The sequence below is a fragment of the Bos mutus genome, chromosome 7, assembly GCF_027580195.1.
Source record: "Bos mutus isolate GX-2022 chromosome 7, NWIPB_WYAK_1.1, whole genome shotgun sequence".
NCBI lineage: Eukaryota > Metazoa > Chordata > Mammalia > Artiodactyla > Bovidae > Bos > Bos mutus.
In genome coordinates, this window is record NC_091623.1 from 100,690,936 (window position 1) to 100,718,584 (window position 27,649).

Below are 27,649 nucleotides of genomic sequence, written 5' to 3' on the forward strand. Positions count from 1 at the left end.
TCACACCAGCTGGATATCCAGAGACGATAAATGGCACCATCTCATTAGATCTTTGTGATTCCAAAATATATGCTACCTCCCACTTTTTATTTGGGTGGATGAGTTGGTGAGGTGTTTAGTTTATCCTAGTTCTTAAGGCTGGAGAAGGCAATGGCACCCCACTCCAATACTCTTGCCTGGAAAATCCCATGGACGGAGGAGCCTGGTAGGCTGCAGTCCATGAGGTCGCTAAGAGTCGGACACGACTGAGCGACTTCCTTTTCACTTTTCACTTTCATGCATTGGAGAAGGAAATGGCAACCCACTCCAGTGTTCTTACCTGGAGAATCCCAGGGACGGGGGAGCCTGGTGGGCTTCTGTCTATGGGGTCGCACAGAGTCGGACACGACTGAAGTGACCTAGCAGCAGCAGCAGCAGCAGCTCTTAAGGCAGTGCTTCCCACCTGGTGGCCCATGGAATCAGAGGCTTGTCCTTACAGCCACAGAAAGCTTTGCCTTAGGGAGACCAGTCTAATGGCACAGCTTTCAGTGGGGAGGAGAGGTGGATCAGTCTAACACAAAGCACCCGCAGTTCCACAACAACTTAGGCAGAGTGTTGGGAGAAGACACATAATCTGTTTTCCTTTATTGGCATTTTTTGTTTAAGTATGAAAATAACATACTTATTGAAAAAAGGAAGTTTCAAACAATACACGGATTATGTAAAGTAAAAAGTATAAGTCCATTCCCCTTGGTTTCCTGTTTCCCATGCCTCCCCCTAGTAGTTAACATGTCCATCCAAATTTGATTCTGTGTATTTACAGACAGGTAAGAAATAGACTTTCCATGGGAAAATCTAGATGTTGGATGGATGGATGGATGGATGGTTAGATAAATAGAAAGAATGAATGAATTAATGAATTTTTAAGGGACTCCTACTCTAGATTCTAGGACTTGTTTTTTCACTTCACCATAGCCATGAATTATTTTACCATGTTCCTTTTTTTTTCTCTTTTAACCACGTTCTTCTTTAATGGTTATATAGGGTTCTTTTCCAGGGCAGCTTATAGTCAGCTCATCCCCTGTTGATGGATATTTGAGTTGTTTCCCAAATTTTACTGTCACAGAATTGCTGAATAACTTCTACCTTTATCCATGCTCACTTGAGTTAATATTTCTGTGGGTAGATTTCTGTAGTAGGATTGAGGGAATTGTATATTTCACAAGTTGCTAAATTAGTTTCTAAAAAGATCCCACCAACTGATACTCTCACCAATAGAATGTAAGAGGACTGGTTTCCCCATATTCATCCAACTCTGGGTGAGTCTTTCAATTTTTTTTTTTTTTGGCCACACCATGTGGCATGGGAAATCTTAGTTCTTCAATCAGGATTGCACCCATACCCCCTGCATTGGGAACACAGAGTCTTAACCACTAAACTACCAGGGAAGTCCCAAGTCTTTAAATTTTTATTGCCCATCTGATAGGCTACAAAAAGAGTTTTCTCCAAATTACTTTAGAAAGGCTGTAAAGAAAGAGGTTGCTGTAATTCTGCAGTTCTTGATGATTGTGGAGAAGAGAAGTAATCATTTCTTTGAAGGCTCCCTGCCCTATGTCATCTCTGACTTGTGAGGCAATAGTTGTCCCCATGAGGCAGTTATCCTTTTCCCATGAAAAGTAAGCCCAGAGGACAGAGTTTTGCAAATATCTGACCACTGTTTCCACCTCTCCTGCCCACAGTCAGCCAGGCACTAGGAAACCCTTGGTGAGAGCAGATGGTCAGCACAGACATATCCTGACAGATAGTTCAACCCCTGTGTTCCAACCTTCTGCAGTTAATGGGAGGGAGGGGGTAGTTCCCACCTGCTCTGTCTGTTCCAGGCCTTATGGCTGATCTTTCTTGGACATTTGGTCTGGAGGTTTTTTCCATAGGAAGAACAGTAAGAGGCAAAGGTACTGTAGAGAGCCAGATAATAGTCATGAGAGGTATTTGTGAGTCTTCATGAAGGAGGCATGCTTAGACATTGATGTTTGAAACCCTCACGTGTTTCTCAGAAGGTGGGTCTGAGGGCTACTGGTCGTGATCAAAGAAAGACTGTTGGAGCCTTGTCCCAGATGCCATGGACTTGGGCACTCTTTCTGCAACTTCCAGACATCATCAGGAAGGGGGCTAGAAATAATCATTTATGCATCAAATGGTACATCTGGAAGGGACCTTGACACTATTAGTTCCTGTGTTTCGTATTTTCCTTTTTCAAATTAAAATTTTCAAGCCCTATAGAAAAATAGAATAATGTAATGAACACACACACCCGTCACCTGAAATGAGCAAGTATAAATGCCTTCTGTTTGCTGCATCTAATTTTATACTGAGTAATTTAAAGGAAATTACAGATACTATGAGTCTTTACCCTCAAATACTTTACACACCTCTCTAAACATTAAATTCCTATGATTAAAAAAAAAAAAAAAGTTTGGAGGGGGCTGTGCCCCAAGGCTTGTGAGATCTTAGTTCTTCCACTGGGGATTAAACCTGGGCCTACAGCAGTGGAAACACTGAATCCTAACCATCAAACCACCAGGGATTTCCCAAGTTCCTGTGATTTTAAAAGCGCTTCTTTTTTAAAGCAGCAGGACCATTTTTTAAAATGAAATACCATGTGCGTGTCCAGCAGATGGAGTTGTGCTTGAGACATACCCAAGTGGAGATCTCAAGTAGGCTAGTTGACCGTGAGTCTGGAGCTCTGGGCAGAAGAAATGGAGATCTGGGTTTGCCATGTGTTTAAAGCCGTAGGACTAAAGGAGCTCAGGAAGAGAGTGAGTGGAGAGAGGAGGCCCCTGGGCACTCCAGCATTGGAGAGAAGCCAGGGGAGTGGCCTGTGGAGTGAGAGAAACAGGACAAAGGGCATCTCTGGGGCCAAAAGAAGAAAGTGTTTTGAGAAAGAGGGGAATGGTCTGCTGTGTCTGCTATTGAGAGACCGATTAAGCTGAGGACAGAGAACTGACCTTTGGATTTAGTACATATGGGGAAGCGAGGTCCAGAAAAGTGTAAAGTGAGAACTAGCAGCACCCGGTGAGGCAACTGAGGACTCCCGAAGGAGGGCAACTTGCCTGAGATCACACAGCGAGTTAAATAGCAGAGCTGGGACTAGACCCCAGGCCCTTTGGTGCCCCCAAGGGTGGACTTGACCTACTTAACACCAGCCTTCTCCCTCAGGCCGCAAGCGGGACCTTCAGGACTCAGTTTCTTGCTGGTAATTCCTCTGCAGAGGATTACCAAATACCCATTGCTGCTGCAGAAAATTCTGGAAAACACACTCCCTGATGCCAGTGCCTACGCTGTCCTTCAGAGGGCTACCTCTGCCCTCCAGGATGTGGTCACCAACATCAATGAGTACAAGAGGCGCAAAGAAGTGGGTAAGGACTTGGGGCATTTAGGTGATACATTAGTGAGAATGCTTCTAGTTAACCAAAAAACTCACCTCAAACTGGCTTCACTAGTAAAGGGAAGACAGTCACTTATGTAACCTACAAGTCCGGAGGTAACGTGGGCTTTAAGTAGGATTTAGTCTGGGAGCTGGTGTCATTTCCCTATAATTCTCTTGTCTCTGACCTTCACTATGTGTCACCTGCCTCTTCAAGCTGGCCTCCCTCATAACAGTAAGTGGCTATTGCTGTCCTAAGACTCACGTCTGAACACCACACCTTCCAGGAGAATGTGGACCCTTTCTCCGCTTAGCTGTAAACACTAAACTGGAGCTTCATTCTAATAGGATTTATTTGAGTCATATGCTCACCCTGAACCAGTTGCCATGATTAGGGGTATGCCATGAACTGTTTGGCTTATGCCTGGGTTGTAAGCCTTTCTTTGAACCTGTCATTGTGGTAAAGGAGTGGGGATCGTGTGAATTGGCTTATAACAGTCAGCAACCACTCCCTGAAATAAAGTGAAATCATTCTTATCCAAACCACATGGCTGCTATACTAAGGAGAAATGAATACTGGGAGGCAAAGAGCTGTGTATGTATCAGGGATGAGGGTAGGAGGAGAAAGTGGGGAGATTGTTGCCTCTCAAGTTGCTAAAACAGAAAGGTCTGCAGAGTGTCACAGTGTCCTAGGGAGAGGAAAAACTTACACAACTAAGACAGTATAGTAACGATAATTTAGCTAACGTTTACTAAGGGGTAGCTATGACTTGTTTTTTTCACTTATTATTTTGTTTGATCCTTAGGATAGTCCTGAGGTTGGCACTGTTAGTCTCATTTCACAGTTGGGTAAAATGAGAGCTTAAGTCATTTGCTTCATTTCCATCATCTTCTGTGATCTCCCAGCAATCCTGGGAAGTGGTTGGCCTCATTTACAGATGAGGAAACTGAGGCGCAAGAAATCAAGCTGGTATGAACCTCTTCAGTCAGTGAGGACTCTGAGCCCCGTGTTTTACCTCCAAGATTTGCCATTCTAATGAGTGTGACCCTGACGTTTGAGAAGAGGGCCTAAGAGGTGCCCAGCTGGGATGTCAGGGTCTCTTACTTTCCTGGGTCAGCTCTGGTCCCTGTGCCTCCTTTTCCTCTGTTGGTGCAGCCTCCAAGTACACCAAGGTGGAGCCGCTGAGCCTCCGGGAGCGACTGGCTCGCATCAATACACACACCCTCTCCAAGAAGACCACCCGGCTGAGCCAGCTGCTGAAGCAGGAGGCGGGGCTCGTTCCCAGGGTGAGCAATGGACTGGAGGAAGGGTTGTATGCCGGCCATCCCAAGGGGAAAGATGGTGCGGTGGTGAGGCGGAGTCTTAGACTGCTTTCAGAGATGAGAAGACTGAGGCCAGGAAGGGGCAGAGTAGGCACCCTCACTTGATTCCTTTGTTTAAAGTTTGCTGGTTTTTTAAATATTTTTTTGCTGTGGGCCATTTTTAAAGTCTTTGTTTGAATTTATTTCAATATTGCTTCTGTTTTATGTCCTGGCATTTTGGCCACAAGGCATGTGGGATCTTAGCTTCCTGTTCAGATCAGTTCAGTCGCTCAGTTGTGTCTGACTCTTTGCAGCTGCATGGACTGCAGCACACCAGGCCTCCCTGTCCATCACCAACTTCCGGAGTTTACTCAAACTCATGTCCATTGAGTCAGTGATGCTATCCAACCATCTCATCCTCTGTCGTCCCTTTCTCCTCCCACTTTCAATCTTTCCCAGCAACAGGGTCTTTTCAAATGAGTCAGTTGTTTGCATCAGGTGGCCAAAGTATTGGAGTTTCAGCTTCAACATTAGTCCTTCCAATGAATACCCAGGACTGATCTCCTTTAGAATGGACTGGTTGGATCTCCTTGCAGTCCAAGGGACTCTCAAGAGTCTTCTCCAATATCACAGTTCAAAAGCATCAATTCTTCAGTGCTCAGCTTTCTTTATAGTCCAACTCTCACATCCCTACATGACTACTGGAAACACCATAGCTTTGACTAGATGGACTTTTGTTGGCAAAATAATGTCTCTGCTTTTTAATATACTATCTAGGTTGGTCATAACTTTTCTTCCGAGGAGCAAGCATCTTTTAATTTCATGGCTGCAATCACCATCTGCAGTGATTTTGGAGCCCAAAAAATAAAGTCTGTCCCTCTTTCCATTGTTTCCCCATCTATTTTCCATGAAGTGATGGGACCGGATGCCATGATCTTAGTTTTCTGATTGTTGAGTTTTAAGCCAACTTTTTCACTCTTCTGTTTTACTTTCATCTAGAGGCTCTTTAGTTCTTCTTCACTTTCTGCCATAAGGGTGGTGTCATCTGCATATCTGAGGTTATTGATATTTCTCCCGACAATCTTGATTCGAGCTTGTGCTTCATCCAGCCCAGCATTTCTCATGATGTACTCTGCATATAAGTTAAATAAGCAGGGTGACAATATACAGCCTTGACATACTCCTTTCCCGATTTGGAACCAGTCTGTTGTTCAATGTCCAGTTCTAACTGTTGCTTCTTTACCTACATACAAATTTCTCAGGATGCAGGTCAAGTGGTCTGGTATTCCTTTCTCTTTAAGAATTTTCCACAGTTTGTTATGATCCACACAGTTGAAGGCTTTGGAGTAGTCAATAAAGCTGAAGTAGATGTTTTTCTGGAACTCTCTTGCTTTTTCTATGATCCAACAGATGTTGGAAATTTGGTCTCTGGTTCCTCTGCTTTTTCTAAATCCAGCTTGAACATCTGGAAGTTCACGCTTCATGTATTGTTGAAGCCTGACTTGGAGAATTTTGAGCATTACTTTGCTAGCCTGTGAGATGAGTGCAATTGTGCAGTAGTTTGAACATTCTTTGGCATTGCCTTTCCTTGGGATTGGAATGAAAACTGACCTTTTCCAGTCCTGTGGCCACTGCTGAGTTTTCCAAATTTGCTGGCATATTGAGTGCAGCACTTTCACCACATCATCTTTTAGGATTTGAAATAGCTCAACTGGAATTCCATCACCTCCACTAGCTTTGTTTGTAGTGATGCTTCCTAACCAGGAATCAAACCCACACCCCTGCCCTGGAAGTTAGGGAAGTCCTTCCACTTGATTCTGAATAGCCAGGGTGGGCTCTCTCCTCTGCGCCTTGTGCTGCTCTTTCTCCGGGGCCTCTTGATACAGGTGTGTGTGTGTTTTCAGTCACTCAGTTGTGTCTTTTCGACCTTATGGACTGTAGCCCATCAGGCTTCTCTGTCAGTGGTATTCTCTAGGCAAGAATAATAGAATGAGTTGCCATTTCCTCCTCCAGGGGATCTTCCTGACCCAGGAATCAAACCTGAATCTCCTGTGTCTCCTGCCCTGCAGGCGGATTCTTTACCTCTGAGCCACCAGCAAAGCCCCTTGATGCAGATAGGAGAACTTATGTCTGGGCCTGGGCAAGGAACCAGCCTCAAATAGCTACTAGTAGAAACTTAGGTTGACTGAGGGCTTACTCTGAACCAGGCATTAATGGTTCCACACAAAGAAGTAAATGTTCACATTATCCCCATGTTGCAGATGCGGAAACAGGCTCCAAGAGGGCAAAACAATTGCCTAAGTTCACACAGACAGGAAGCAAGTGAACCAGGGCTCTTGTGTCTGATTTCATGGTCTGAATACAAAACCACTAAGCCGCACTCACTGCCTCTGACCATCCCACTCAGTTTGGAGACTGGAGGAATGGCTCTGATATGCGGGTCTGTGGAAAGGTGTGTGTGTGTGGTTCCTAGCAAGGACTTGGGATAGAGGTGTACACTGCCCCTATGTGGATGTTCTCGGCCCTCATAAGCGTAACTTTACTCTCAGACGGAAGACAAGGAATTTGATGACTTAGAAGAGAGGTTCCACTGGGTGTCGCTGTGTGTGACCGAGCTGAAGAGCAATGTGGCTGCTTACCTGGATAATTTGGAGGTGAGGACCCTGTGGTAAATAATGGTGTGTGTGTGTGGCGGGGCGGGGGGCAGGCTGGGATACCTGGACAGGTACGTAGGGCCCATTGAACAAGCCCCTGATAAAGGCACCAGCTTCAAGGACCAATTGGAAGAGATCGTAATAGTTGCTGGTTGGAGGCCAGAGAAGGGCCTTGGGGAAGCACTCCTTAATCTAGAGGTTATCTGGCTGGGGCAACTTCTGAGTTCATTGAGTATTCAGGAACTGGGGTTCCCACTGGGCAGAGTCAAATTCACTGGAAGCAGAGTCCTCTGGAAGAACCCTGCCAGACCGGTGCTAGAGCAGGAGTGACAAACAGGTGCTCAAAGGGACCAGGCAGGGAATATTATTGACTGAAGTGTATAGGTGTGTAGGCCTATTGTCTATTTATGAGACTGTTAGGTAGAGTTCAATATGTAGTAATATTTGGAGTTTGAATGACTGAATAAATGCATAAATGAATAAAATAAAATTAAATGCCCTGTCTCATGGGAGTTGTTGCTGCATGGGAGTGTGGACCCAATGCTGCCAGTTCTTCTGATTTTAAGGAAGAAGAAAACTGAAAATTGAGACCTTTTGGTGAAATCTCATGATGTGTCCATGTAAGCAACTAATTAAATAAGAATCTAAATGTTATATGGGCCCAACAAAATACATTTTTGCATGCCAGATTAAGCCCACAGGGACACCAGTTTGCATTCCCAACCAGCACATTACTTTCCTTGCGCCCAAATTCCCACTTCGTTCTTGTCATCGCTGCTGACTCATTCCATCCACTCTGTCCCTTTTGCGTGGTTTTGTTCTCAGTCACATCCATTTGCACAGACCAGCTCAGTCAGATGAGAACAGGCTCTTTGGATAATAGGATTTGGAGTGACATTATTGGAAGTGTGTAGAAGGAGAGAGGTTGTAGCTCTATGCTTTTCTGTGTGGGGCACACCCCCTGCTTATTCCTGCTCCATCTTGCCCCAGTCCCCACAGAAAGATAACAGCACAGTGAGTGAGAAGCAGAAGGCCCTCAGAGAAAGAATGGAGGGGCCTTGAGAGAGAGAAACCAGAAGCCCCCAAGAGACATGTCTGGCTTTGCAGAGAAGAACAGATACTTAGAAGCATTAAGGCTGTGTTGCCCTGAATGCAGGATTTACATGACAGATACAGGGTTGACATGAAATCCCATAGCAAGAAATTGACTCTCTCTCTTAATCCTGAGTCCAGGAAAAGCCTCTTTTGCTGGCATGTAAATAAACCAGCAGAACCAGTCTCAGGCTGGAAGCCTTCAGCTGGCCATGACGCCCAGACAGAATTTAATAGCATTGTTTTTATAGCAGTTATTTTTAACATGCTTATTTATGGCAATTATTACTGGCTTTTCCTTTATGGAAGGATCATAAGGTGTTTTTTTTTTTTTGGCCATGCCATGCAGCTTGTGGGATCTTAGTTTCCTGACCAAGGATTGAACCCGGGCCCTTGGCAGTGAAAGCACAGACTCCTAACCACTAGACTGCCAGGGAATTCCCCATAAGGTGTTTTTTTGTTGTTGTTGTTTGTTTGTTTTAATGCACTGATTTAAATAGGGATGCTAGGTTGATTTAAGGAAAAGTATTATTAGAACATGAGGAGCAGACATGGCAGAAAAAAAAATTCACAAGTGTGATAATGAGAAGTGTGTGAATTGGAGGCAACACTGGAATAGGGAGAAAGATGTGGGCTTAGAGAAAGAAGATTCTAATCACCCGAGTTGTGCAAGGATAGATTAGCTGTGTGCAGACACTTGGAGGGTGTGCAGACAGCCTGGGCAACCTTTTCCGGGATGTCGTGGAGGGGCTTTCAGGTGTGAGATGGTCTCAGTGGGCTGTGATTGGTTCTCCTTTGACCCCCATCTAGGCTTTCCTCCGCTTCCGGCCCCAGGACTACAATCTGGAAATCCCCGAGGGGCCTGTGGTACAGTACTGTTACCTGGCAAGAGACCTGCAGCTCCAGGCCTTCCCAGAGTTTGTGAGTGGAACTTCTCTCTTCTTTTTTTCAGGCAGGTGGCAGAGTCTATAAGAATCATATTTAGAAGTGAGGCCCTTTCCTCGATGGTTACATCCATAACTGTCCTGGGTAGTCAGCAGGGTGGAGATTATTATTAGTGCATTTTCCTGATAAAAATAGGGCCAGCTAATGTTTATTGAGCCATGTTATCTGCCAGGCACTGTGCTAAAGTCTTCACATTCTTTACTCATTTAATCCTCACGACATAGCTTACAGGGTAAATACTGTTAATAACTCCATTCTGTAGATGAGGCTCAGAAAGGGTGACCTCCCAGGTCATTCAGATGATCAATGGCAAGCTAGGATCTCAGCCCCAACGACTATGGTTTTGATCACCATCCTATACCAAATTTTTTCAACATCTCTGCACAGTAACCATATTAAGAATTGACATATATTAAATACTTGTTCTGTGCACTCTGCTAAGCTTGTTACATGCATTGTCCCCATTTCTCAGATGGGCACCTTGAGGCCCAGAAAGGTTAGATATCGTGCTAGAGGTCATAGCTGTTTGGTGAGAGTGGCACTGGAGCCTCTCTCCAAAGCTCCTGCTTCCTGTGGCCACCCTCTGCCACTTCTTTCTTCAACTCCCAAGCTCACCTCTCCCCACAGAAGCAGCAACTGGAAGCCCAGGTATGGCAGCCATTGTGCAGCCTGGCCAAAGCCTTGGCAGGCCCTCAGAACCTGATCAAGAAGCGTCTGGACAAACTACTGGACTTTGAGAGGGTGGAAGAGAAGCTGTTGGAGGTGGGCAGTGTGACCTACGAGGAGGAGGCAGCCCGGCACACGTACCAGGCACTCAACTCCCTGCTAGTGGCTGAACTCCCACAGTTTAACCAGCTGGCCATGCGGTGGCTCGGCCAGATCCTGTGCACATTTGTGACTCTCCAGAGGGACCTTGCAAAGCAAGTGCTGCAGAGGGCAGAGGACAGCTTGGCCCAGGTAAGGCTTCTGGGGCTGGGGTGTGTCTGGGAAATTGCTGGACGGGCCTCCTCAGCCCTTCAGCAGGTTGTTTGGAAGGGGCTGGAGTGGAGTGAAGTTGGGCCTCCCAAACAGGCTACCAGGTGCTCAGGAGGAGGCCATGGGGACCTTCTGGATCTCTCTTATGCCTATTCTCCCTCCTTTAATAGAGTCAGACCATGGAAGCAAAGGGTAATATAGAACTGGGACTCTAGGCCACTTGCAGGCTCTGGGACTCAGAAACACAGGAGGCTCGCCTGGGAAAATAACAGGCCTTGGGGCCATTCCCAGGAGTGTATTAGAAGCAGGTGACAAGAGACAGGGCCCCTTCTACATTAGTCAGGAGTAAATGCTTCAAGCTGGTGTTCCTGCCCCTGCTACTACTTCTAGCAGCTGCCTCCCTGTGAGCCTTTACTGCACACTGGGTTTGGAACATTTTCCATATATTGTCTCACTTAATCCTCACTATAACCCCACAGAGTAGGTATTGTTATTATTCTCATTTCAAAAGGAAGCCGGGACCACAGATGTTAAGCAGCTTGCCCAAGCCGTATAGCTCATGGCTAAATTTAAATCCTGGCAGGTGAACTCTAGAGCCTGAACCACAATGCCCGACAGCCTGTTAAAAACAGCCATCTGCTGAATGCATAAATAGGGCACAGAGAGGCTTAAACAAATTTCCAAGTGTAAACTTTGATTTTAGGATTTTGAACACTGGGGTTGGTATAGGAAAGAACACTCAGCTGTTCTTCAGTCTCTCTCTGATATCAGCATCAGAGCTCAGTGGCTTGTGGGTCTAAGCTCTGCAGAAATGTCAGTGTTGCTCGTTCCACATGGTGTTTCCTGTGCCTCATGTGCCCCAGCTCAGCTTTCTCCATCCAGTTTATTGCATAAAAATCCTGATGAAATTTTCCACCCCCGACCCTTACCATTGTGATACCACTTTGGCTGTGTGGATCACAACAAACTGTGGAAAATTCTTAAAGAGATGGGAATACCAGACCACCTTACCTACCTCCTGAGAAATCTATCAAGAAGCAACAACAGTTAAAACCGAACATGGAACAACGGACTGGTTCCAAATTGGGAAAGGAGTATGTAAAGGCTGTATATTGTCACCCTGGGTATTTAACTTATATGCAGAATACATCATGTGAAATGCCGGACTGGATGAAGTACAAGCTGGAATCAAGATTGCCAGGAGAAATATCAATAACCTCAGATATGCAGATGACACCACCCTTATGGCAGAAAGTGAAGAGGAACTGAGGAGCCTTTTGATGAAAGGGAAAGAGAAGAGTCAAAAAGCTGCCTTAAAACTCAACATTCAGAAAACTAAGATCATGGCATCTGGTTCCATCACTTCATGGCAAATAGATGGGGAAAAAATGGAAACAGTGACAGACTTTATTTTCTTGGGCTCCAAAATCAGTGCAGATGGTGACTGCAGCCATTACTTAAAAGATGAAATTAAAAGACGCTTGCTCCTTGGAAGAAAAGCTATGACCAAGCTAGACAGCATATTAAAAAGCAGAGATATTACTTTGCTGACAAAGGTCTGTCTAGTCAAAGCTATGGTGTTTCCAGTAGTCATGTATGGATGTGAGAGTTGGTCTATAAAGAAAGCTGAGTGCCCAAGAATTGATGCTTTTGAACTATGGTGTTGGAGAAGACTCATGAGAGTCCCTTGGACTGCAAAGAGATCGAACCAGTCCATCCTAAAGGAAATCAACCCTGAATATTTGTTGGAAGGACTGATGCTGAAGCTGAAACTCCAATACTTTGGCCACCTGATGCAAAGAACTGACTCACTGGAAAAGACCCCGATGCTGGGAAAGATTGCAGGTAGCAGGAGAAGGGGATGACAGAGGATGAGATGGTTGGATGGCATCACCAACTCGATGAACAAGTTTGAGCAAGCTCCGTGAGTTGGTGATGGACAGGGAATCTTGGCGTGCTGCAGTCCATGGGGTCACAAAGAGTTGGACATGACTGAGCAACTGAGCTGAACTGAACTGAACTCTTAGCACTACCTTCCCAGCCCATAGTCTCACTCTGCAGCTGCAGCCTCCCACCACTTCTGAGTACGATCACAGCCACTTTGCTAAGACTCCTTCTTCAGCCTAGAATGTCCGTCCCTGTCTCCCCCATACCTTTCACAGTGCCTGACATGTGGTAGGACCTCCACAAATAAGGGGCGAATGAATCTCTCCATGAAGCTCTCAGAATCCCCTTTCTCCAGGGGGGACAACCCATCTCCCCATCCTCTGTACTCCAGCAGCCCTCAGGATGTGCTTCTCCTAAGCGCTTATCAGAGCCTGCATCCTGTTGAGGTGATGGATGAAGCTGTTTCCCCTCATTAAGCTTCTCTTCTTTTTGGCCCTCACAGCATTTAGTACAGAGTTCTATCCTCAGACACTGTTTTTGAATTAAGTCCAAACCATCTGCAAAAAGAAGCTGTTCTCTTTCCTGAAGGCAGAGGGTAAATCTGATCAGATAATCTTCTCATTCTCTTCTCACCCTCTAGTCTTCTATCTAGGGCAGCCAGACCCTCTTGTGTTTACACTGGGCTATGCAGGGCTGGGGAGTATTCTAGGATACTGTAGTGGGGAGGTCAACTTCATAAGAGCAGAAAGAAGGCATTCCTTTTTTTCTTTTTTTGACTGTGCTATGTGGCATTGGGTTCCCCAACCAGAGATTGAACTTGTGCCCCCTGCATTGGGAGCACTGAGTCTTAACCACTGGACCACAACCATGGAAGTCCCAGAAAGAGGGCATTTCTCGATTGATCTTGTAATGTAGAATCTTAGGGCCTGTTAATGATTGAATACAGCTTCCTGTCTATGTCCCATGTCCCATTCTCCTGGACAGTCTCCTGGAACCTGGGAAAGGCCCACATGGTAGAACCTCAATCTCTCTGCATCCTGGGGGCAGAGGAAAGGCCCTGGTGGTTTTGGTGACCAGCAGAGAGGACATGTTTCTGTTAGCTGTGGGGCCTTGGTCACTTCTAGACTGTCTGATGAAAATGCAAGAGTTGCCCAGCAGGGCCAAGTTCCCAGAATGGAGCATCATTCAGAACTCCCTGGGCTCCAAACCAGCTTAGGCATAAAGAACATATTATACAATTGTGTAACCTGGAGACCCAACAAACAATGTTGTTGAGGCTCTGGCTTGCACTGTATCTCCTGGCTGTTTCCCTCTCTGGGTTGGCTTTATTGTCAAGCAGGTGTTTTTTGCAAGGTGGGAGAGAGTGGCTCTCAACAGCTCCAGGTGTTTACCTTAACATCTCAGGATCTAAAAGAAGAATCACCCTGTCACTCTCAGCCTTCATGTACTAAATCTGATGGGAACATTCCGAATGGCCTTGCTCTAGTCCATTGTCCACTCCTTGACCAATCACGGTAGATAAGAAAAGGGATGCTGTGACTGCCAGTCCTGTGGCCAGGCACCAGGAGGGACAATACCCCTGGACCCCCGTAGAGGGATGCTTTCTTAAAGGAAGGTGGGGCAGTACCCAGGCCAAACCAAGACAAAGACATAAAGGCCCATCCTAACACAGCTGGGGCTGGAGTGTGGCTGTCAGGGTCTCCTCTCTGCCAAGGAGGGCTCTGATGACAGTGTCTGTGCCCCCCAGCTCCCCCACCACCACCTGTCTGAGCCGGCCTTCAGGAAGCTGGTGGAGGATGCACTAGGCCAGACCAGTCACCAGCTTCGCTCCTTTCAAGAGAACTTTGAGAAAGTGCTGCCACCTCCCACCACACAAGTAAGTGTCCTTCCTTCCCCTTCAAAGACTAGCCAGTCCTTCACCTGCCAGTGGGGTGAGGTCAGCCCCCTATTTCCTTCCCCTTTTTTTTCCCCAGTTGTTCCCTGTTACCCCAGAAACACGTTGCCTTTCCCTCTCTCTTTTTTGTGACCTGGGGGTGGGGGTGGGGTGGAAATCTCTCTCTCTCTCTCTCTCTCTCTCTCTCACACACACACACACATTCTCTTCATGGTTGATAAGTGTAAAAGCAGGTTAAGAAGATAACCTAAACATTTTGCTCTTAATGACATCACAACAGACAAGTGGCATGAACACCCTGAAGCCTGCAACTTCTTCAGATTTTTCAGCAAAATTAACTTTGTTTCCTCATCACTTTCCCATAGAACTTGCTTCAAATATGAGCATTCAGGACAAATGAAATGTTTGCACTAGAAGTAATTTAGATTTTCTTTTTGCTATGAAATTTTTAATTGCAAAAGACAGTGTTTCAGCTGCATTGTGGTTGACAGAACTTTGGCTGGCCAAAGGCTTTTTTGGGGGGTAAAATGGTTTTCCTCTAAAATATAATGAAAGGGTATCTTGCAGTCTGCTTGAAGAATTCTTCAAGAATATATAAAATAATGGAGTAGGATGGGCAGGGTGGGAGGGAGACTCAAGAGGGAGGGCATATATGTACACTTACAGCTGATACACATTGTTGTATGGCAAAAATCAACACAATATTATCAAGCAATTATCTTCCAATTAAATAAAAAGACAAAACCATAAGAAAGAATAAAATCAGCCTAATAATTTTAAAAATATATAAACTTAAAAAATTTTTAAAAAGAATATATAAAATATTATGTATGTTTTAGTAACTGATGTAGCTGAAGGGCAAAGGGGCTCTCAGAGAGTGATGAAACCTGGGTTTGAGAAAACTGAAACTATATTCAGTCACATGTGAGATGTGAAGTGAGGGTCAGGAGACAGGTCCAAGATTCCCCCAAAGGGAGGAGGGGGCCCAAGAGACATGGGGGAACATTAAAGGAGCCCAGAAGGACTGGGCAGAGACAGGTGGCATTTGCACCAAGAGCCTCACAGGGGTGTGTGCACTTCAAGTGTGGTGGCCTCCTCCTGGGAGTGAGCTGTCCCCACTTCGTTGCCCACCCTGAGATACCCAGCAGAGGACTCATTCGAGCTGTTACATGGGCTCTGCGACCCGAGGGGAAGAAGGGTGGAGGAAATCAAGAACGGAGTCGCCACTCAGATGAGCCATGGAAACTTCTATCTTCTTCTACTTAAGACAAAATAACATTTTTTCTTATTGGAAAAGCAAGCCATGGTGATTGCAGGAAAAAGAAGAGAAGATACATAAAAATAGAAAGAAATGGGAACATCATAGTCCTGATGTGTTGCAAATTGGTAGGAAGAGAAGGGACTCCCATGACCCCAGCCCCACCCCCAGCTTCCCCATCTCTCCTCTCATGTACCCCTGCAAGACTCACACAGATACACAGACACACACCTTCCTACAAATTCCTATGACTTATTTGGCTACGAGTACAGATCCCAGAGGAGTGGCGCCACCCGCAGGACATGAGAGAACCAGTGCGATCTTTGCAGGCCTCCCCAGCGCCTCCAGGGAGCGCTGCTGTTCTTCACACACGGAGGGGCAGAGACTTGAGAAAGAAGACAAACGTCTGCTACCCCATACTTGCATTAACACCACCATTCTGAAAAAGAGCTACTGTGCCTCTACACTTTTGTTTGAGGGCCTGTTTAGAAACCTGGGATTCTCCTGGTTCTTGATCCTGATTCAGGAACCTGTTGGAAGTAAGGGAGATGGCAGAGTCCATGCCCAAGTGTCCCTAAAGGGCATCTCTGCTTACCTCCCTACATCTAGCACCTCTCCACCTGGAAATAGCCATATAGAATATAGTGAATATATGTCCATCCATATATATCTAGTGAGAGAGGATATATAATAAATCTATATTCAATATTTTTAGCTTCTTTGTTTTACAAAAGGGGACAATCTGAGTCTCTTCTTGTTAATACTTTAGTTGGAAGCAGTGAATGAAAAAACAAAGACAGGGCCAAATTTCTAGATGCTCTGAAAGTGCACTGAATCATTCTCCTTAGCTACATGGCAATTTCCATTAAAGAAAAACTCTGTTGTCACTCACAAGGCTTACCATGCCTTGTAAATGGTAGGCGGCTCGATAAAGGCTTGTGGACTCAAAACCCATGGAACAAAACACTGAATTTCCTTTGTTCACCCGTGTGTGAGGGGTCTACATGTGTCAGCCCTGTGCTGGCTATTTAAGATCCCAGGTGAGTAAGGGCTGTTTCTGACATGACACTCATAGTCTTGCTCATTGGTGTTGAAAGATGTGTGTAAGGCATTTTCCTGTGGGACAGCTTAGCTTAATGCTATGGGCAGAATTTAGGGCCCAGTCTTGGAGTTCTGTAACTGGGAGATTCAGAAACGGACTTAGGATTTTAGAAATCCCAAGAAATTTAGACCAGAGAAGGATTTTAGAAGCTTCTTCTAAAATGCCTTTCTTCTGAATGCATTTCTTCTGAAATGCCTTTGATTACTAAGAGCATGTGTTTCTCATCTGATGCATCCATTTGTTGTTGAGGAGGCTGTTGCCCTGACTGGGATGGGTCTGTGGGGAGCAGAGGTAGACTTGGCCCAGGACTCCTGGCTGTCAGCATGTTGGCCAGCACTGGTGTTAGCTTTAACCCTCCAGTTCCAGCACTGGTGTCTGTCTCTCTCCCTCTCCCAGCCACTCCTTCCAGGGGCTGAACGCCAGGTGCAGGCGCTCCTGAGCAGGTATGGCCCGGGAAAGCTGTACCAGGTGACAAGCAACATCAGCGGGGCTGGGACTCTGGACCTGACCCTGCCGCGGGGCCACATCGTAGCCCTCCTTCAAAACAAGGACACCAAAGGCAACAGCAGCCGATGGCTGGTGGACACTGGAGGTATGTGGGACTTCAGGGGGCACTTCCCCGCCCTTTGGGAAATCCACCCAACGAGAGCCAGTGGGGAGACACGGGTGCTCTTGTGGGTGGGGTCTGGCTATGCAGATCCAGTGTGGGAATGAACACAGGTGAACATGGAGGGCTTGGGGATATAGCCAGCTTAGTGTGGTGTATGACATGCCAAAAAGAGAAGTTGTCATATGTTGCATCATCCGTATCAAGCACCTACTATGTGCTGGGTGCTGTGTAAGGAGGGCAAGGACTTGCGAGGACTCTGCCTTGGGGACCTCACAAGTCACTGGTGTAGACGCAGTTCTGTGGATCACCTTGAAGAATGGCGATATGTGGAGAAGGAACACTTGGATCCCAACTGTGGGGACAGAAGTCTGACATCGAGAATGAAGTTGATGTTGTCCTGCTCCCTCTGCTCTGGTCAGGTCCCTGGGTGTGCTGCTCAGATGTGGGGGCCCCAGGAGACAGCAGGGCAGGAAGAAAGGGGCACCATGAACCCAGGACGAGATGCCCCAGTATCTCCAGTGTCTTCCACAGAGGGGCATGCGATCCACAGATGACGGTTACACAGGACTATTGGGAGGGGATCTGCAGACAGTTTTTCCCCACTTCAGATACTTTATTTTAATTCAGCATTTTAATGTATATTAGAAAAAATATAACTAGTACAGAAACCCATGATTTTATTCATTGTTATCAATGTATAGTACAACACTAAGTTTTAAAAAGTGAGTTTATTAAAAAGATGGTACAGATCTGGGAAAATTCATAAAAGGGGAAACTCTGGACTCAAGTTGAAAAACTTGAGTTGAATGAAGATTAAAACAAGGCCCCTGGAATCAAGAAGACCAGGTTTGGATCCCAACTCAGCACTTTAATAACTGCATAATCCCAGAAGAGTTATGGAGCCTCTCTGAGCCCCGTTGGTTCAGCAATAAAATGGAAATAACAATACTGACCTTGAGAGCTGATGTAAAGACCAGGTGGTCCAGTGCAGTTCAGCACCAGGCAAGCTCTCAGAAGGTGATGGCCATTCACAGTAACTGCAGCCAGAACACCCCTGGGGTAGCTATTCCAAGAAGGGGCGGGGGGCACTTGGAGAAGGGAAAGGCAATTTCTGCCTCCTGGGAAGACAGTCCTGCAGTGAGGAGTAGCCTTGCTTGGACAGGGGACCAGAGGTGCCAGCACCAGGAAAACAGTTTTCGTTCCAGTCCAAGGAAGAACTTTTTGTCTCTGCCAGAGCTGTTCCAAATGAACTGGGTTGGCTTTGTGGGGAATGAACTCCCTGTCACTGGGGTAAACAAGCAGAAGCTAGAAAGAGTGAGCGCAGGGTGGGGTGAGTGGTTTTCTGATGTTCTGAGATGCCTTTTCAAGGTCCACTGTAGTGCTGAGAAGCTGTATTGGATGCAGTCACATCCATGAATGGTGGTGACTTCCTCTACCACTGAAAGGGGTGATCCACAGCCAGATAACATTCTGTATGTCCTGCAGGACATCGAGGGTACGTGCCAGCTGGAAAACTGGAGGTGTACCATGTGGTCCCCAGTGAGGAGGAGGCGAAGCCTCACAGAGACTCCCAACATCAGACACCAGAGCCCATCTCAGCCCCGGTCCCCTCTGTCCCAGCTGTGACCCAGGTGAGCCTAGAAGAGGGGTGGGGGCCATCTGGAAGAGGGGTCATCCTGTCAGGAAGAGTTACTACCCTGTGGAGGGGCCAGGGCCAGGGCTCAGTGGCCATACCAGTTTCCTGGCCAGGCGTGTACCTGGAGAAAGCAGACTCTTGTGCTTGCCATGTCAAGAGCAGAGAGCTAGTCCTTTACTCTATAGTAAGCACAGCAAGTGGGATTATTTCATTCATTCATTTAGTCATGCATTAATTATTCAGTATACACCAGGCACTGTGTTAGATGAGAGATACAATGATGAACAGAGGTCAACCTTGGCCCTTGCCTTCCTCAAATTTACAATCTAGGAGGTGGGGGAAACAGTGATTAATAAAATAATCATATAAATGATCTTAAAGTTCTGTTGGTGGTAGGTGCCAGAGCCTTAAGTGAGGGAGAGGATTATGGAAGGTTTTTCTGAAAAGAATCATGCTTTTGCTCAGATTTGAAGGATGAATAGGAAGTAATTGGATAAAGGGGTGTGAATGGGAAGAGCTTCCCTGAAAACATGCCCAGCAAATGCAAAGGCCCAGGGCTGGGGAAGACAATGGTTAGTAAGAAACTGAGGGGAGCCAGCAAGGTAGGGGCAGGGAGGTGCTGTTGAAGAGGTGAGGTGGGCCCAGCCATTGGGGCCTGTGGCCTTGGCAAGGGTGTCAGTCTTTCTCATAAAAAGCCATGGGAAACTTGTACATGCATGTTCATTGCAGCATTATTCATAACAGCCCTAAGTGAAAACAACCTATGTCTGTCAACTGATGAAAGAATAAACAAAATCTGATGTATCCATGCAATTTCAAATATTATTCATCCAAGAGAAAGAATGACGTTCTGACACAGACTACCACACGTAGCTCGATACAGAAGACCATGTAATGTGTAATTCTCTATTCAAACTGTGTAGGATAGACAGTTACATTTGGACAGAAAGTAGACCAGTGGTTGTCAGGGGCTCAGGGCAAGGGGAGTGGAAAGTGACTGTTAAGTGGTCTAGGGTCTCTTTTTGGGATGATGAAGATGTTCTGGAATTAGATAGTGATGGTGGTGGCACAACCTTGAGAACATACTAAAAACTACTGAATTGTACACTTTGAAAGGGTGGAGTGTATGTATGTGAATTATATCTCAAAGCAATAAGTGGTGGGAAGGCTTTGCAGAGCCAAATCCTAGGGGGAAAAGGGTCAGTGGGGTCGTTGTGAGGGTTGATTGAGGTAGTTGGCGGCTGGTACGTGAGAGCATCAGTAAATGGAGGCAGCATGCACAGTTATGGAGGAGGAACTCCACAGGTGATGAATGAGCAGCAGAAAGGACCCAGGCCCAGGCCCAGGGGCCCAGGCTTGCAGTGAATAGCCGGGGAGCCTGGAGTGGGCTGAGGGAGGGCTGCACAGAAGCCCGTGGAAGCTGTGATGTACAGCTCTGGCACATGCTGAGAAGGTTCTCAGGCCAGTGCCAGGAGAATTAGTTAGAAGTGATACACCAGGGCAGCTTCCAGCTGGACACACCTACCCATCGGCAAAGGACCCATAGGGTCCCACAAGGGAGGCTGGCCACCCAACTCAACCCCATCGCCAGCCAGTGTGGATGGTGTCCCCAGAGCCCCCACCTAGGGGATCATGTGGAGAGCTCAGCTGTCCATCAGCCCAGGGACATCAGCTGCTTCCTCTTTGCTTGTGGGTCTGCTCAGTGGGACTCACATGGGGTCATTCCAGTCCCCTGTTGCCTCTGACTATTCCTGGCCCATAGTAATAAAAGTCATGGTAGGGGCTTCCCTAGTGGCTCAGTGGTAAACAATTTGCCTGCTAATGCAGGAGACACGGGTTTGACCCCTGATCTGGGAAGATCCCACATGCTATGAGGTAACTGAGCCCATGAACCACAACTGTTGAGCCTGTGCTCTGGAGCTTGGGAGCCACAACCGCTGAAGCCTGCACATCCTAGAGCCTGTGCCCTGCAACAAGAGAAGCTTCCATGAGAAGTCCACTCACCACAACTAGAGAGACAGAGCAACTAGAGAAAACCACAGCAACAAAGACCCAGTGCAGCCAAACAATAGAAGTCATGGTAGAAATAACCGAAGCAGGGAATTCCCTGGTCATCCAGTAGTTAGAACTCGGCCCTTTGACTCATGAGGCCTGGGTTCCATCTCTCGTCAGGGAACTGAGATCCCTCAAGCTGCACAGCATGGCCAAAATAATATAATACTTGTTGTGAAGTTGCTCAGTCGTGTCCGACTCCTTGCAACCCCACGGACTGTAGCCTGCCAGGCTCCTCCGTCCATGGGATTTTCCAGACAAGAATACTGGAGTGGGTTGCCATTTCCTTCTCCAGAGGATCTTCCCGACCCAGGGATCAAACCTGGGTCTTCCACTTTGTAGGCAGACGCTTTTACCGTCTGAGCCACCAGGGAAGTCAAAGCAGCCTGCATTTGTTGAGCCCTTACTCTGTACCAGGCTCAGGCATTCATTCATTAAGTTCCCACGATTCCCTGGAGGGAAGGATATCATACTTCCATGTTACAGATTATGAAACTGAGGCCCAGGGAGGTAAAATATTATCCTAAGTGCCCTCCCCTCCATTATAGTCTTTTTGGGGGGACCCTTTACCTAAAAAGTAATAAAGTTGCCCAACCATCCCTCCTGTCTCTACACCAAGCTGAGAAATTGGTCTGGACAGATGACACCCTTGGATCTGAGGAGGGTAGTGAGGAAGGGACTCTGAGTCTTCCAGTCAGTAGGACGGCAGCAGTGCACTGAGAACACCCCTTCTGAGGTCAGACAGGTCAGCTTCACTGCTCTGTGGTTTTGAATTAGTTCCTTGACGTCTCTGAGTCTCAATTTCCTTATCTGAAAAAAGGAGGAAATAGAATTATAGAACTGTGAAAATCAAAACCAGGCAAAGAGCCTGCCATCCACTAGGTATTAGCAGAGTGGAAGTAGCTGACATCTTTGGACAAAGGACGCATTTGGGAGGTGACTGCCCAGCCACTGAGTCAGGTGTCAGGGAAGAGGGTAAACAGCTTCTCTGGGTTGGGCTTGTCCGTGCTCTCGCCCTGACCACTTCTGTGTCATTCCCCATGTGTTTCAGGTGGTGGCCATGTACCCCTTCATGGCCAGAAGCAGCCATGAAGTGAGTCTGCAGGCAGGCCAGCGGGTGACTGTGCTGGAGGCCCAGGACAAGAAGGGGAACCCAGAATGGAGCCTCGTGGAAGTAAACGGACAGAGGGGCTACGTGCCTTCCAGCTTCCTGGCCAGGGCCCCAAGTCCAGCTCCGTGGGGCTGGAGTTTGCCTTCTTAGGGTGCCCTCCTTTAAGTCCATGTTCCAGGAGGGTTAGAGGCTGTGACCCTGGGAAGGAAAAGAAACAAAGAGAAGGTGGGGGTGAATGGGGAGATCAGGTCAGGGTGGGGTGAAGGGCACGGAGAAGGTAGCCAAAAGAGGGAGATGAGCCTTGCGGAACGCCTGGTGTGGGTGGGCACGAAAGGCCCCAACCAGGGCAGCTCATTATGTTTGCCTGGAGAGGGCGTTCCAACCTGAGTCACAGCACCCTGGATGGCAGGTCCCAGCTGATGCGCCAGGATTTGCTTGTGGCCAGTCTTACCTGTGCTCCTGCCCCAGCCTGTCCACGGGAGTGGGTCACCTAGATGAGCATTACCTGTGTGCTATGTGGTTGCATGGAGGGCCCCTGGAAAGCCCAGAACTGCCTGGTCTGACAGCTCACTTCCTTCCTGTGATATAGAGACACCATAGCTGACCAGTCGGCTTTTATTTCTCTACAGTGGGAGCTGAATTACCTTGGGCAGTGAACACACAGGACCCCTCTCTAGCAGGGAGCGAGGGCTTGTCAGGGCAGTAGAAAGGTTCCCAGGAGTCTTTTGGCTGGGCCTGGAGTGGGTGTGAGCAAGTCACGATTCTGGAATGTATGTAGGCAAATGCAGAGGCTGCCCCAGGGGAGAGGGGTTTTTGAGGGTGTGTTAGGTGGGGTGTGTGAAGTTGTACAGTTGAGGTGTGTGTTAGGTTGGCAGCAGTTGTACACTGCTGCTGTGTTCTCTGAACTAGGGGACAAAGAGCCATGCAAATCACAGAGGAAACTGTGAAGCAGGTAACTAAAGACCTGGTGGGTGGGTAATGACTTGGTTTCCTATTTCTGGAAGAAGGAGCCAGGGGAACCCCCGGTGGTTTCAGGAGGGTGGTGAGGGCCTGGAGGCCACAGTGGAGGTGATGTCAGTTGGCTGTGGAACCTCAGACATAGGACACAACCTCAGTTTTCACATCTATTAAGACCTAACTCAGGCTTGTGATGAGAATGAGGAGATGCCAAAGTTGTGGAAGCTCCTTGTGAATCGTAAAGTGTGACATAAAAGTAAAATTGCAGGATGTGCAGGAAGTGGTCTCAGGATGGCCCCAGGCATCAACTGGCCACTCTCCATGCCCGTGGCCATGACCAACATTAATAATCAGTGTGGCATCCTTTGCTTTAAACCCAGGATCCCTCCCAGTGCTGCATTCTAAGTAACCAAACTTTTGAATTTGGTGAGATCACATTAATTGTCATCCCTTTCTAGAACCTAGAAATTGAAGCCTCTCAAAAGAGTTCCTGTTCAAGGAAGACTGACTACCAGGGCAAATTTGGATGCAGCAGCTGTTGGATCATCATTTCTAAGTTGTTGCTTTGGGCTCAGATAAGTTGCAAGACTCACAGGAGAGAGAAAAGGTGATTCAGTGTACCTTTTAAAACAAATGACAAATTTCAGAACAAATCCACATTAGATTATATGTAAAAACAGGTGACAGTTTAGACTTAAGTCCAAGAATGCCTCTGTAATATAACTGTAGTGCCTAAAATTGTTATCTCTGGTTTTTGGAGAGCCTTTAATAAGTGTATACATGTCTGTGTCAGACAGTCTATAACTTACCTCCTCTGGGCTTGTGAAAGCATGAAGGCTGCATACATAATGCAAGAGAAACTCAGTCCCCACAACCTTTCACCCAGCACAAAATTGACTCTAAGATGCTTATGACTCATTTTCCTTTCTCTTCCCTGCTCAGATTTCTGATGCAAACAAGAAGCACAGGAGAACAGGTAATAAAATAGGAAATCCAGCTGTGGTAGAACCAGTGTGGTTCTACAGTACTTTTGAGAGCCTACTGTTTGCACTGGGGCAGCTTTCAACTATGACTGAAGCAAGGTTCCCACTCAGAGATGCTGATGCAATTTGTCTGGAGTGTGGCCCAGCCTCAGGAAATCAGAGAGCTCCTCAAGTACTTCCAGTGTGTGGCCAGGGTTGGAGACCTCTGCCCTGGACACTCAGTGCTGGTCGAGATAGATCTAGGGTCAGAAATGGTCACAAGCTCTGACCTAGAATGTGCCCCATCCTAACTTTGTACTTGCTGAGATGCTTTAAACAGGCAGCTTGAGAGGAGGTTTGAAACAGGACAGCCTGTTCTTTCAGGTCCTAGAATGTATATTTATTAAGTGCCATTAAAAGGGACCTGAACAAAACTGGATGTTCTTGTAGGCATAAGGAAGAAAACCGAAATATACTTGGAACCAAATCTGTCTCACGAAAGGAAAATAAAAATGTATTCAGTAGCACATGGGTTGTGGTTTTTCATACCAGGGAATGAGATTAAAAGTCACTGAAGGGTGAGGAAATGCACAACTGAGAATATGGAGAATGGCCTGAATTTTTTCCAGAGGACTCGGTGTAATGTGCCTTTCCCCTCCAGATGCCTAGAACCATTGCACTGTGTCTTATTTATTTCAGTGCTGGGCCATCACATGTTAGACTCGCAAAGGTATTTGCCTATGACTTGAACAACACTTCCAAGAATTGAAGACTGATTCACGAGGGTGCCTCTTGCTCCCTGCAATGGAGTTTAACCTTTTGGGCTCCAACCTAGTTTTAGACATGGGGACCAGATTACAGTATCTCAATGCTCAAAAAGATGAGCAAATTCTTGGTTAATGTGCTGAGTTCTAGCTTGGTGAATAACTGATGTCAACTGCTGGGAATAAAGGTCTTAAAGATGAAATATCGCTGAAATTTGTGTGACTCTCACCATTGGAGGGCCAGTCAGTGTGACCTTTGTTCACTAGACACTTGCTGTATATAAAAAGGGCACCTCATTTATTCATGTGTTCGTTTAATGAGTGTCTACTGCATACCTTCAGTGCCTCCAGGAGTTGGCTGTTGGGGATGCAGTGAAGTCCAAGATCGGGGCCCTGCCCTCCCAAAGCCTACAGTCTGATGAAGGAGGCAGGCAAGGCAACAGTTACACACAGTGTTAGTTGTTATGGGTGATAACAGGTGCCACCAGAGCCCAGCGGGGGCGGGGCCAGCTGCTGACCTAGACTTGGCTAAGGAGGGCTTCCTGAAAGAAGTGATATCCAAGCTGACGGGAAATGGAATAGATGAAGGTGGGAGGGAGGGCACGTGCAAAGGTCCAGAGAGAAGAGCAAGCACGGCTCATCAGGGAACTGAGATGCTGTAAGGCTGAAACACATGCTGTGTGTAGGGGTGGTGGGCGCAGTGGGGGATGGCTTAGTGAGCTGTGCATGGTAAGGAGCTTTGGGGTTTATTGTGAAGGCAGTCAGGGGGCTCTAAAGGGTTTCAAGCAGAAGAGTGACACACCGGGATTGCAGTTTAGGATGCAAGTTCTGGTTCATCCCTGGATCTCCCTAAGCATCTGTCACATGCCTCAAGTTACAGATGTTCAATACACGTTGCTCAGATAACACCCAGATGGGATCGGACCACCAAAGCCTGCCTCCAAGTATCTCCCATCCAGCTATAAAGGACATATGAGCATCAAGCAATTACCTGGTACCACAGGGCAGAATGCTGTCAGCCCCAGAAGTTGTTACGGCCCAGGCTTCTAGATGTTCAGACAAGGAGGAGCTTTGGGGATGCTGAGGGGGTCAGGGAGACTTTCTGGAGGAAGTGGGGCTGGTGCTGGGTTTGTGGATAAGTAGGATTGGGGAGCTGACTGAGCCACCAGGCTTCCCTGGTACCTCAGTGGTAAAGAATCTACCTGCAATGCAGGAGACCTGGGTTTGATTCCTGGGTTGGAAAATCCCCTGGAGAATGGCATGGCTGCCCATGCCAGTGTTCTTGCCTGGAGAATGGACAGAGGATCCTGGCAGGTTACAGTCCATAGAGTCTCAAAGAGTTGGACACAACTGAGTGACTAAGCACACAGGATTGGGGAAGGGGAAAGGGAAGACTTCTCAGGCCCAGGGAAGCAGCATCGTGGTGTAAGTGTCCAGCACTTGGCCTTAAAACCCCTGAGTTCAGGGCCTACCTGGCCATAGGCAAGTAGCAAACTCATTTACTACAAGGTTCTGCATGGGAAGAAGTTTGATGAGGGTCCCCAGCCCTCCCCTTGGTCTTCTGTTTTTCTTATCAATAATTTTTGAACTTCCTTTTTCTGAGTCAGTGTGGGCACCTTTCCCATTGAGGGCAATCCAAGACATGGGCTGGAGTGTCCTAGATGTTTTTCTCATCTGTAAAGTGTGTGCAGTTCCTCTTCTCACAGGGCAAGTGAGAGGATTGAAGGAAACACTTGTGAACGGTGGTTGATCACAATGGGAGTGTCACTGCTGTGTAGTGAGGGAACTTGTGAACTCTGACCACTAGGTGGCAGCAGGGCTCTATCAGCTGAGATTGGGCCTGGAAACGCCCCCGGTCAAATTGAAATACTGAGGCTGTCAGGCAGGTGGTGCAGATGGGAGGAAGGGCCAGGTGAAAGGCCCTAGGGAGTGGCAGGGACTGTGATGGACCAGCGCGAACACACTCCAGCTACAGGATCTTGCAGCTGCTCGGCTTCGGCCAGTGCTGCCACATCAGAATGAGGGCCGCATGGTGCCAGGCTTTCTGATTTTTTGAGAGAAGTCAAATACCAGGGTTTTGTTTTGTTTTTTGGTGTGAACTCTTCTGTGTGGAGATTGTGCGGGTCACAGAAGGTCCCCCCCAGTACATCTTCTGCCAGAGTGTGGGTTGGCTGCCCTGGTGGAGAATCTCCTCTGAAGAATTAGCTTCATGTCTATTTCCTGTGAGAGCCCTTCATGTGTCTCCACTTCACTCACTACTTCATCAGACATTAATTTTCCTCCTTGGATCTCTGGGGAGCACTGTTCTCTTTTATGCTATTGTTACTATTGTTGTCGTCAAACTTCTGTTAGATTGTGGGCCATATTTTCTGACCATCCATGAGGATCTCCACAGGACCTGTTTCACAAGGTTCTTTTGAGGAAGAAATGAGCCAGGGCCTGGCTCATTAGCACTCAGTAAACATACTTATTATTATGGGGATGTGAGGGGAGATGACATGACATTTGGAGGAAGGTTTGCAGGGCCTGTCTTTCTCTCAGTATAGGGGCTGGTGACAAGGCCTGGCCACTCCCTTATGTAGATGAAGCCCCTGGCTCGTGAGGGCCCTTCCCTGGTTCCAGCCCTTCCCTCAGAGGCTGCTATTACACCCCAAAGGCATTCTTGGGACTTCCCCTGGTCTGGATCCCTGGTGCTGCATCTGGGTCAGGGTGGGCAGCATTCCCATCCAGGACAATCCCAGTCACGGGCAGGAATGTCCTAGATTCTCCTGTCTCTCCCCGGTGATAGGACTTTCTGCAGTTCACTGCATCAGGACAACTCAGGCAGCGATTCAGGGATTCAGGTGATTATCAGGCATGCAGGTGCACTGAAGCAGGACTCTGCTCATAGGCTTAAGGCCCTTTGCATCCAGAAGCATCTTCTCAGGGTGTTCCCAGGAGACCCAGCAGCTTTGGGGACCAAAGCTCCTTGCTGGAGGTTCCAGTAGCAGATTCAGGAACAAAGAAAGGGGGAGATTAGATTTGTCCTCTCAGGCTCTGATTTAT

General features: G+C 47.3%; 1 protein-coding gene across 2 annotated transcripts in view; it reads left to right on the forward strand.

The window, feature by feature from the left end:
* ARHGEF37 (Rho guanine nucleotide exchange factor 37) overlaps window positions 1-25,153 on the forward strand; it is a 57,385-nt gene extending 32,232 nt beyond the window's left edge. The window contains exons 6-14 of one of the 2 annotated variants that reach the window (XM_070374615.1): window positions 3,196-3,395; window positions 4,560-4,690; window positions 7,255-7,359; window positions 9,262-9,372; window positions 10,024-10,353; window positions 14,006-14,134; window positions 16,909-17,104; window positions 18,608-18,753; window positions 21,862-25,153. In XM_070374615.1, coding sequence (XP_070230716.1) covers window positions 3,196-3,395; window positions 4,560-4,690; window positions 7,255-7,359; window positions 9,262-9,372; window positions 10,024-10,353; window positions 14,006-14,134; window positions 16,909-17,104; window positions 18,608-18,753; window positions 21,862-22,071 — 1,558 coding nt within the window. In that variant the 3' untranslated portion in view covers window positions 22,072-25,153. The remainder of the gene's footprint in view (window positions 1-3,195; window positions 3,396-4,559; window positions 4,691-7,254; window positions 7,360-9,261; window positions 9,373-10,023; window positions 10,354-14,005; window positions 14,135-16,908; window positions 17,105-18,607; window positions 18,754-21,861) is intronic. The other variant, XM_005895343.2, reaches the window with a different exon arrangement.
* The last annotated feature ends 2,496 nt before the right edge of the window (window positions 25,154-27,649 follow it).